The 11,789-nt window shown below is 37.5% G+C and overlaps 1 protein-coding gene across 1 annotated transcript; it reads right to left on the reverse strand.

The window, feature by feature from the left end:
- Nucleotides 1–5,966: 5,966 nt before the first annotated feature.
- Nucleotides 5,967–11,745, reverse strand: LOC126585160 (citrate-binding protein-like). Its single transcript, XM_050249553.1, has 3 exons — nucleotides 11,460–11,745; nucleotides 10,943–11,367; nucleotides 5,967–6,063 (listed from the first exon to the last, which is right to left on the reverse strand). Exons 1-2 carry the CDS (start codon nucleotides 11,739–11,741, stop codon nucleotides 10,984–10,986), a joined length of 666 nt encoding a protein of 221 aa, XP_050105510.1. The 5' UTR covers nucleotides 11,742–11,745; the 3' UTR covers nucleotides 5,967–6,063; nucleotides 10,943–10,983.
- Between the last annotated feature and the right edge of the window lie 44 nt (nucleotides 11,746–11,789).

Below are 11,789 nucleotides of genomic sequence, written 5' to 3' on the forward strand. Positions count from 1 at the left end.
ACTTCAATAAGAAGGACGATTCTAGTGAGACTAGCAAGTTGCCCTTCTCAAAGGGAACGTGCCCCTTTGACTCCCAATGAAATAATGCGTAAATTGAATCCTTTATGCATATGCAGAAAGGTGATTTATGTATTTCATATTGTATGAAAAACATTGATATGAGTTGTACCTAGAACGGTACAAGACGATATCAATGCAAGCCTAGGATCAGAACCATGGCAACTGTCAAGTGAGTCCTTAAGTATTTAAGAAATACTAAAGGATAAATTCCTCAGATCGAGGAAGGATCAAAGTAACGTAATGGAAGCGTAAATGTATTAGATTATGAATCTAATCCATCATTGGATGTTTCTTCATTATGAATGAAGAGATAAACGAATATCTCTTTATTATGACTAAAGAGATATTTGGATGGAAACATTAAAGTAATGACTTTAGTGTGTTCCATTATGAATGCAAGATATATTGCCATATAGAAGTTTACAACAATGTTGTTTGGATGGGAAAGTTCATTTATGAACTCTCTATTCGATTCCAACCAAAAAGTGTATGACACTAATGGGGCGATAGCTCAAGCCTGGGAATCAAGGTCTCATCAAGATCCGAACACAAATGAGAAACTGAACCACATGATTGAGAATCATGTATAATGGTGACGTCGTTATTCTCAAGGTTGCTTCTGTGGATAACACATATAGATATCCACTGCCTAGGCCTACTATTCAGCCATTTATGAAATGAGTACAGAAGAGATATCATCATTGATGATCAAGCTGATTGGCTCTAGTGCAAGTGGGAGATTGTTGGAAATGTGCCCTAAAGCCAATCATGTGATGATACTTTACGGACATTTCACATGTTAAACTAATCTAGTTTAACATATAAAGGGCATAGATTATTGTTTGAGCCGTCTCATATAAATGTTATATGCATAAACGATAAAGTCCAAGGAATATGTGATTGGGAGAATGTAATCTAATGAAGTTAGATTCTTGAGACCATTCTTTCGTAGACACATCCTAAATGTTCCTGATCATAGGATTGCCAATTGGGCGTTGACAGTCCGTTAAGATCAGTACGTACTATGTCTTCTCTCAGGGAGAGTGATTAGTCTCGAATCATTAGTGTGTGTGACATCAAGACAAGTGCGGTAGGTGCTCAATAGAGAATGAGTTCACTGAACGCGATCAACGAAGAGTTCTCATATTCCATGTCACATAAGAACTCATGGTTGGGATAATGCAAAGTAGTCCTTTGACCTGAGGCATCATAGTTGTCTTGTGGTTAAGACCTTGATCTTTGATTATGTCAAAGTCATCCCACCAGGAGGGTGTCCACGGCATCGTTGGGGTCAAGCCGCTTAGCTATGGAGACAAGTGAATGCGCAACAAGGGATCTCTAACCTTCAAACCGTTTGAGGGAGAATACTCTCTGATATGATTTGAATCTCTGGCCAGAGTATGAATGAGATTTGGGAATGCGTTCCTAATCACATTCAAGGTAATCATATAAGCACAAGACACACATTGGATAGTAGACATGAGAAATAAACTATCAAACCAAACAATGTGGTCAAGAGTATTAGATTAGAGAAAGACCGTATTGCATTTGTAATCCCGAACTGAATAGGTTCTCTAAACCTCTTCTGATTAGCTTGGGTAGCCATGATATGCTGCTAGGTGTCACTCATGGTTTGTGGAAGCCCTAAACGTGTATAATCACTAAAGGGAGAATTGAAAATAGTTTCAATTCACAATCGATGTAAAATGGTTTTAATCGCCCACTACCTCGCTAAGAGGAACCTAATGGATCGCACACCGTGAAAGGTGGAGATTGGAGATTAAACGGAAATGAGTAAGAATGATTAAATGGTTTAATCATTTATTTATGGCAAGGATTAATTAATATGTTAATTAATCAAACGAATAAGTTCGTTAAAGACTTCGGGATAGTTTTGGACCTTAAGGCCCAATGGGTTTCGAACGTCAAGCCCATTAACTTAAGTTGTATGACAATTTAATGAATGAAGATTCATTAAAGCCCAAAAGCCCAAAATCCCCTAAATGGCCAGCCATGATGAAATGAATTAGGGTTTTGGTTGTTTAGGTCACTTAAAGAAGTGACTATATAAATGATTTTATAGCCAAATATTCATTAAGTGTTAAAAGGGTTTATTTTGGGGGAAAATTGGTGAGAATTGTCTTTCCATTTTCTCTCTAAAGAGGCCAACACCTTGGAGGGTACATCTAGCAATCCTACTACTCCAAGGTCACTCATTTCTTCTTCAATCGAACCTTGGTGTCGAGAATTAGAGGTTCTCAATTTTGGGAACTTGGAGAACCTATTCTTCCATACAAATCCATGGATCTAAGAAGCAAGGAATGAAGGCCCCTATCTATTTGGGTGATTAGCCTTTGCTTATGCAAAGAGGAATCTACAAAGGTAAATTTCAACTCACTTTGTTTTTGAGTTGATTATTGGTTCACCAATCTACTAGGCTTTGAATTTCATGGGTTAATGTTTTGTATTTGAGTGCATGTAAGCATGATTCCGCCTTTAATTGTTAATTGCATGCTATATGATGTTGCTCAAATGAACATGTTTTACAAAATAATTCCTTCACCCACATAGTTGGCAAAGTTCAAATGCCAATTGGAGACCTCGTAAATGTTGCAGGAATGGGTTCATTGGTGATTGATACAAACAAAGGCAGGAAGTATGTTAGAGAAGTAATGTACCTACCTGGTCTAAAAAAGAATTTGCTAAGTGTTGGTCAAATGGATGAGCATGGATATTTCTTGGTGTTTGGTGGTGGAATGTGCAGTGTATTTGATGGTCCATCAATGGAATGCTTAGTTTGAAAGTAAAGAAGAAAGTAAATAGGTGTTATCTGTTGTCTCTTTTATCTGAAAATCAGGTTGTTTTGAAAGCTAGTGTCACTCATTCTACTGAGACTTGCACTTACACTTTGGTGGTCTCAAACAATTAAGAGAAAAGGAAATGGTACATGGTTTGCCTCAGCTTGAAGACTATAATGGAGTCTGTGAAGGTTGCCAATATGGAAAGAGCAAGTGCTCCACTTGAACTTATTCATGTTGATCTCTGTGGATCCATGAGGTATGACTCAATTGCTGGAAACAAGTATTTTATGCTCTTGATAGATGATCTCACCAAAATGACTTGGGTAAGTTACAAGTCTAAAGCATTAAGTTGTTTTAGAAAATTCAAAGTTATGGCAGAATTGTAAAGTGGACTCAAGGTTAAATGTTTGAAAAGTGATAAAGGAGGGGAGTTCAAATCATCTGAATTCGATATGTTCTATGAAAAAGAAGGAATACAAAGACAATTCACTCTTGCATATACTCTATAGCAAAATGGAGTAGTGGAGAGAAAGAACATAACAGTGATTGAGATGGCAAAATCAATGTTGTATAAAAAGAGAATGCCATATCATTTATGGGTAGAAGCAGTTCATACATTGGTGTACATTCTAAACGGATGCCCTACAAGAGCTTTGAACAATATCACACCTTTTGAAGCTTACTCTAGAAGGAAACCAGGAATTGCACACCTGAGAGTATTTGGTGCACTGTGTTATGTACATGTTCCAAGTGAACACAAACATAAACTTGAGCCTAAACTTCAAGGGAGTGTTTGTGGGATATACAACTTGTGAAAAAGGATATAGGATGTTTAATCCAATATCTAAGAAGCTTGTCTTCTCAAGAGACAGTTTTTTATGAAGAGGCTGCCTGGAATTAGAAAGAGAACTCAAATCATTCTACCCTCACTACTGGAATCTTTGTTTATGGGGACATAAGCACATAAATGAATGAAAGGAAGGTGCAGACCCCTGCATCATCAACATCACATTCACCTTGAAGAGTTTTTAGTATTGGAGACTCTACTCAATCTAAGACATCTACCTCAGGTGAATCTGTGAACATCTTAAGCTTAAATGAGAGGCACACTCAAGCATTTGATCATGCACCTCTGAAATGGAGGAATCTGAATGAAGTTTTGGCTAAATGTAATTTGTGCATCATGGATCCAGGGAAGTATGAGGATGCTAAACAAGATGAGTCTTGATTAAAGGCAATGGAGAATGAGCTGTTTATAATTGAAAAGAATGATACCTGGAAGCTTGTTGACAGACCAACTGAGAAAAATATTATAAGGGTTAAATAGGTCTACAAAACCAAGTTAAATCTTGATGGGTCAGTGTTAAAGAACAAAGCAAGGTTGGTTGCAAAGGGCTATGCACAAAATCCTGGTTTGGACTACAATGAAACCTACGCACCAATTGTTAGACTGGATATCATTAGTACTTTAATAGTTTTAGCTGCACAAAAGAGCTGGAAAGTGTATCAGTTTGATGTGAAATCGGCCTTCTTGAATGGAATATTACAAGAAGAGGTCTATGTTGAACAACCTGAAGGTTTTGAAGTCAAAAGCAATGAAGAAAAGGTGTACAAGCTTCACAAGGCTCTCTATGGTCTGAAACAGGTGCCAAGAGCTTGGTATGGTGAAATTGACAACTATTTCTCACAGTGTGGTTTCGAGAAGAGCTTAAGTGAAACAACTCTGTACATAAAGGCAAGGGGAGAAGATATTTTGATTGTTTCTATCTATGTGGATGATATAGTTTACATTGGTAGTTGCAAATCAATGATAAAAGATTTCAATGAGGACATGAAAATGAAGTATGAGATGACATACTTGGGTCTTCTTCATCACTTTCTTGGAATGGGAGTAATTCAAACTAACTCAAGCATTTTCATTCACAAAGAAGTGTGCAAGTTCATTGTTGAGTAAGTTTGGCTTAAATGAAGCAAATACTGTCAAAACTCTTCTTGTAGCTACTGAGAAGCTGTCTAAAGATGATGGAAGTGGATCTGCAAGTGAGGAAATGTATAGGAGTATTGTTGGAAGCCTTCTATATCTCACTGCTACAAGGCCAGACATAATGTGTGCAACAAGTTTATTGGCTAGGTTCATGCACTGCCCTACAAATAGACACTATGGAACTGCAAAGAGGGTACTCAGGTATATCAAGGGAACCTTGGATTATGGTCTAGAGTATGTGAAGGAAAGAACAACTTGCTTAATTGGCTACTGTGATAATGATTGAGGTGGTTCATTAGAGGACAGCAAGAACACATCAGGATATGCATTCTCATTTGGCAGTGGAGTGTTCTCTTGGGCTTCAGTCAAGCAAAACTGTTTTGCACTCTCAACTACAGAGGCAAAATACATAAGTGCATAAGAAGCAACAACTTAAGCAATATGGCTGAGGTTTGTATTGGAGGATTTTGGAGAATTGCAAACTGAAGCAACCCCACTTCACTGTGATAACACTTCTGCCATTGCTATTACAAAGAATTATGTATTTCATCAAAAGACCAAGCACATTGATAGGAGGTACCATTTTATCAAGGATGCATTGCAAGAAAGCATCATTGATATGGTCTATTGTCCCACAGAAAAACAATTGGCAGATATCTTCACAAAGGCTCTTGCAAATGATCGGTTCAGACTTAAAGGGGAGTGTTAAATTATTAAGTTTATAGCTGATTAGGAATAAATCTTAGTATTAATATGTGTATGCACTTGAGTTAAGATACTAAGTGATAAGTTGTATGGTTGTAAGGCAAGAATTGCCATGTGTTGTAATCCTAGCAACTAGCTAGATGAAGGGTCAAGATTGGTTTGTAATCAGAAAAGCATCCAGTGTGGTCCTAACGGTTATATTCCTCTTGCATGTTTTGTGTGCGGTGTGAGAGATTGAAAACCTTAATGAAAAATATGATTTCTCCTCTGTGACTTGTAACATTCCTTTTGTGAGCTCTCCATTTTCTAATGTTCTTTTCCTTCTTATCTCATCTTCCATTCTTCCTCAATATACCAGAAGAATCTCATAATCACAACAAGAATACCATTCCAAGTACAAGAAGAGAGTAAAGCAGTTTTTTATTGAGTAACTCACCCATATCACCTTTAATATATTCTGTTGAAAACTTTTGCCCAAAGACCAGTATCCCCCTGCATCAATTTCCAAGAGTTCTTAACAAGAAGAGCCAAGTACGAAACTTTCATGTTTTTCAAGCCAAGTCCAGCAAGATGTTGTACTAGGATATCACCAAGCCTTATGGAACCAACTCAAGCTAACCCACATGAAATATATCAAATTGAATGCAAGAACAAAATATTAAAGACACCAAGATTTTAACGAGGTTCCTCAACAGTCAGTGTAATTGGAGTACGTCCTCGGAGCATTAGGAGCTCACCCAATAATCCACTATCGTCAAATGGGAGTTTACAAAGTGTTGGCAAGCTCACAACCCAAAACCCCAATACAACCAATAGCTCTCACACACCAAAGAAACAAATAGAGAGAAATATAATGAATAATTTCCTCTCTATACAAAACTCAAAATTATTACAACAACAACTACCTTGGTGGATGATTACTAACAACCAAAGAGAGGAGCCCTCTTCCAATGGGGATGATGCACCCCTTCTTCTCTACTCTGATGCTTTGCTGCTCTCTACAACTGCAATAAGAAAATGCTCTATATTCTCTCTCAAAATGGGCTACCTTAACAAAACCAATTGGTGCACTCACCGAAGCACCCTTATTATCTGCCTTTGAAAAAAGGCCAAATCAAAAGGAATAATCATTCCTTAACAAACATAATCATTTGCTTTTCACCAAAGACACATGATGTTGTCCATCCTTTTTGTTTATTTTATTAGCCGAAAGTTGTTTGCAAGTTGGTCACTAATTTGGCCACTATCCAACACAAGAGACTTCGGAAGGCAAACTTGGCTCCATTTAACCAAGTTGACTTTAAGCTGTCAAGTTGATCACAAACGGTAACCGGTAATTTCACTGCATGCATAGCATAAACTGCATACCATCCAATCTTACAATGAGCTTCTTTGTCTTGTGGAAAAGATGACCTAAACCCTCTCTATTCCAGGTCAAGACTTTTTAATCGATCAAGTTTATGTAACACAAAACCATCGACTGACTGTCAATTATCTTGCGCAAACGTTAAGAAAATTTCATGTTTTAAACACATTTATTCCAGCCTACAAGGCTTCTAGTTTGAACCTGGAATATGGTCACTCTTAAGGCAAAGAGCCCTCCAAGCTTGATTACCAATAGCCCGATCTAATCTTTCTTTGGTATCTCCCATGACGATTCTTGTAGAACATATGTAAATTGATTGCCAATTAAAATCAATCATACCATGGTTTTGAACTCATTGATTAAGCTTTGGTTGGTTTACAAAAAACAGCTGGTTGGAAAATAAATTAAGAAAACAATTTTAGGCTTGAGTTAAATCATAGTTGTTTTGTCCTGTTAATGAATGAGCTAACAATGCATTAGCTAACAAGTCAGAACATGTGGCTGTACTTTTAGCGTTAATAGCAAAAGCTTATACGGAACCAGTTTAGATTAAATTCCTGATTGCACCAAAAAACAGCCTCTTCAAGAGTACGCAAGCTACTAAGACTAGGAAAAACGGCTCTGGATTTAGACCAGACCACAAAAAACATAATTCGACAGTATGAGAACAAACTAAGCAGAACCAGAAACCGTGCAATCCCGAAACAACTGACCGAAGCAAATCAAATTAATACACTAAGAATTGCCACGTACAAGTCTTAAAATGCCCGCAAAAGACAAAAGTCTACAGTATTTCAATTATTCCTTAAAACGAACACGAGCAAGAAGAAATTCAGATACTAACAAATATTTCCAATCCTCCAATTATTCATCAACACTATTCTTCATTGCTCAGTGGGAAGCACATTTAAAAATGAAAACAAATATGATATGGTTAAAGTTTCATGTTTTTATGTTTTTGGTAAACGATTGCAATATTTTATTCTGATCCTTCACATAGATTTTCCTTTTTATCCAATTTCCCAAGAAATGGTTAAGCTTTCGTATTTATGCTACCAGTGATGTGGTTACTGCAAAAGTAGTGCAGCAACATAGCACACCAAGCATTCGTTCTAACCAGGAATTGAACCATCTTAGGTTAAATCTCGAGTACTAGAAATGGCAAAGTTGATAGGGAATGAAGACGGTGTTGCAGCTGCAGTTAATGCATTTCACCGGCAGTTACCTCCTGAGTTACCATTGCAACCTGCATCTTCAGAGGAAGGCGAGCATCCAAGCCCTATGGTGGTGTGATTATTTCTTCAACTTGAGAAGTGGTGCAGCCTGCCTTGTGGTGTATAGGATTCTTGCTGTGTCTTGTGCTGTTGTACAGATATGTTTTAATTTTTTTATAGGGTAAAAGACTGTTTACTACCCTCATGTTTTATGGTTTTCAACATTTAGTACATCAAGTTTTTTTCGTCTCAGAGTCATACCTAAAGTGTAAATTTTGGGACAGTCTCATACATCAGTTAGTCAAACTGTTAAATCTGCCGTTAATTGTGACGTGGCGCCCATGTGGACAATGACTGGGCGCCACATGGCTGACACGTCTTCTTCTTCTTCTTCTTCTTCTTCTTCTTCTTCTTCTTCTTCTTCTTCTTCTTCTTCTTCTTCTTCTTCTTCTTCTTCTTCTTCTTCTTCTTCTTCTTCTTCTTCTTCTTCTTCTTCTTCTTCTTCTTCTTCTTCTTCTTCTTCTTCTTCTTCTTCTTCTTCTTCTTCTTCTTCTTCTTCTTCTTCTTCTTCTTCTTCTTCTTCTTCTTCTTCTTCTTCTTCTTCTTCTTCTTCTTCTTCTTCTTCTTCTTCTTCTTCTTCTTCTTCTTCTTCTTCTTCCGACAATTGCAACTTTTTTTTTTTTTTTGCTTCCTCCTTCTCCTTCTTCCTTCCTCCTTCTTCTCCTTCTTCTTCCTTCTTCCTTCTCCCTTCTCCTTCTTCTTCTTCTTCCTCCGCATCTGGGGAAGTTTTTTTTTTTTTTTTCTCTTCTTCCTCCTTCTTTCTCCTAATCTGCCCAGATTCGGTTTTTTTTTTTTTTTTTTTTTCTTCTTCTTCCTCCTCCTTCCTTCCCCTTCTTCTCCTTCTTCTTCTTCTTCCTTCAAATCTGGGGAAGTTTTTTTTTTCTCTTTCTTCCTCCTTCTTCTTTCTCCTTCCTCCTTCTTCCTTCCTTTTCTTCTTCTTCTTCTTCTTCTTCTTCCTCCGAATCTGCCCAGATTCGGCTTTTTTTTTCCTTCTTTTTTCTTCTTTCTTCTTCTTCTTCTTCTTCTTCCTCCGACTGCAACTTTTTTTTTCTTCTTCTTCCTCCTTCTTCTCCTTCTTCCTGCCTCCTTCTTCCTTCCCCTTCTTCTCCTTCTTCCTTCTTCCTTCTTCTTCATCTTCCTAATAAAAAATCAAAAATCAAACCTTCATCTTCCCCAAATTCGGAGGAAGAAGAAGGAAGAAGGAGGAAGGAGGAAGGAAGAAGGAGAAGAAGAAGGAAGAAAAAAAAAACCGAATCTGGGCAGATTCGGAGGAAGAAGAAGAAGAGGAAGGAAGAAGGAGGAAGGAGAAGGAAGAAGGAGGAAGGAGAAAGGAGGAGGAAGAAGGAAAAAAAAAAAAAAAAAAAAAACTTCCCCAGATTCAGAGGAAGAAGAAGGAGAACGGGAAGGGAGAAGGAAGAAGAAGGAAGAAGAAGAAGGGGAAGGAAGAAGGAGGAAGGAAGAAGGAGAAGGAGGAAGAAAAAAAAAAGTTGCAGGAGGAAGAGGAAGAAGAAGAAAGAAGAAAAAAGAAAAAAAGAAAAAACGTGGCTGACAAGTGGCACCCAGTCATTGTCCACATGGGCGCCACGTCACAATTGACGGCAGATTTAACAGTTTGACTAACGGATGTATGACTGTCCCAAAATTTACACTTTAGGTATGACTCTGAGACGAAAAAAACTTGATGTACTAAATGTTGAAAACCACGAAACATAAGGGTAGTAAACAGTCTTTTACCCTTTTTTATATTATCATATTAATTTAATTTAGCCCTTCATTCATTTGATTCATGGCTTCCCTGTGTGCGTTTGATTGATAAATTGTTTACAAGCCAATGTAGGGTTCTCACAGCTTGTGGTAGAGTAGTACAATAAATCAAATTTCGTTTCAGTTAGTAAAACTGACAAAGCGAGAATATAACCGTGCCGAACCAACTCAATTATTTATATCTATCTTTTCACCATTTGCTTCAGTTTGCGTTGTATGATTGTATCCATGTTCGTTGACCTGAGAAATATAAGTACCCGGTTCTGCATAAGATATACTGAAGCCTAATGATGGTAGTTTTGTCATTTTGATGCTGTACCCGATCTTGGTTTGCAAGCACACTCTTATCTTAGGGACATGGGGTAGGGCCAAGTTTCGGCGTACTTTGTTATTAGGTGACACTTATTTTTACATCTCGACGACTACCAGATTCCTTAAGATGGCATTCCAATTATTACCTTATATGTATGTAAGTTTGTATGTATGTACTTCATCTGTGTGGTTCTTGAGACCTTTCTTGATTCTATTTCTTGAGCCTTTTGTATCTTCGTCACAGAAACTATAAAATAAAACCTATTTACGAATTTGAAAAATCCTGTACGAGATTGAAAAAAAAATGTCATAAGATACAAAGAAATACAAACTGATTTTGCTTGTTTTTGAACTCTGCTTTGATGTGAGATGGTTCATTACATTATTTTGGATCCAATGGTTTAAACAGGAGTCCAACAATTCTGCAGAATCTTGAGATAGTTTATTTAGCAGTTCTGGTTGCCATAGAATTTCAGCATTTTGTGTATCTTGCTTAGGCAGGTTGATCAATTGGATTTTATGTTTGCTGGATTATGAAAGTTCTACTAAATCCTGTATGATGTGCACTGGCAGTCTTACTTTAACCGAAATAGAAGGGGGCAAAAGAGTTATACGAGTTCTAGTAAAACCATATCTTTGTACTCCAATAAATATAGACCGGTAGATATTCAGTAACAACACACTTAGCTACTTAATACAAATATTTTACTAATCCCGTCATTTTTTGTAAAGTTTGATCTCTTTCCACCTTGATTCCATGAAGTTACTCGAATTCTCTGGTGCAGCATATACTCCACATTTGAAATACAGATCCCCTGGTCCTTGATCTTTCACCACAAACTTCTTGACACCATCAATGAAAACTATAATCTTCCCTTTGTCAACGTTGTGGATTATGTTTACGCGGAACCACTTGTCATAGAGATCAGTAGCTACGACGTTGTATTTGTAGTATTTGATATCTCCGTCATACATCCTTAGCTGTAGAGATGTCGCTCCCTCAGCTGCACCGTGGATCTGCACTATTGTAACCCCAGAAGTACCACTTGGCACATATGTATAGCCTTCAAATTGCCAAATTCCAGAAGAATAGTCATGCCCCTATAACAAAAACCCCAAGTTCAACAACTAGTTAGAATTTTAGTGATGTAGCACTGTGAAAATATGGTAGATAGAGGGAAAGATATTTATACCGAAATGCGCAGCTCTGACCGCGGCCTAGTTGTGCTGTCCGCTTTGAAGGGCTTGTCATGGTTGTATATCCAAAAACTTCGAACTCCATCCTTGTAACTGTAACGATCATCGAGGGGTTCGTTATATGGTTTTTGTAACACAAAGTTGTCTTCTGTCAATGGTACAGGGGTGAATCCATCAGTAGGATCAGCGGCACAAAGATAGTGGTATTTCAGGATCAACAAGAACAAGCAAAAGAACTTGTAGAAGGAATTCATTTTCCTGCAGTCTATAAACAACATGGGATCTATGGGAGTTTATGCTGTGAGAACTGGATACTCACTTAAGCA

Source organism: Malus sylvestris, chromosome 10 (assembly GCF_916048215.2).
Source record: "Malus sylvestris chromosome 10, drMalSylv7.2, whole genome shotgun sequence".
Classification (NCBI taxonomy): domain Eukaryota; kingdom Viridiplantae; phylum Streptophyta; class Magnoliopsida; order Rosales; family Rosaceae; genus Malus; species Malus sylvestris.

What these genes read in the sequence shown, in the direction of transcription:
- LOC126585160 (XM_050249553.1), bottom strand. Translation starts at nt 11,741, where the DNA reads ATGTTGTTTATAGACTGCAGGAAAATGAATTCCTTCTACAAGTTCTTT. An exon ending in GGTCAGAGCTGCGCATTTCG is followed by an intron (nt 11,368 to 11,459) that starts GTATAAATATCT and finishes TTTTTGTTATAG; the next exon opens with GGGCATGACTATTCTTCTGG.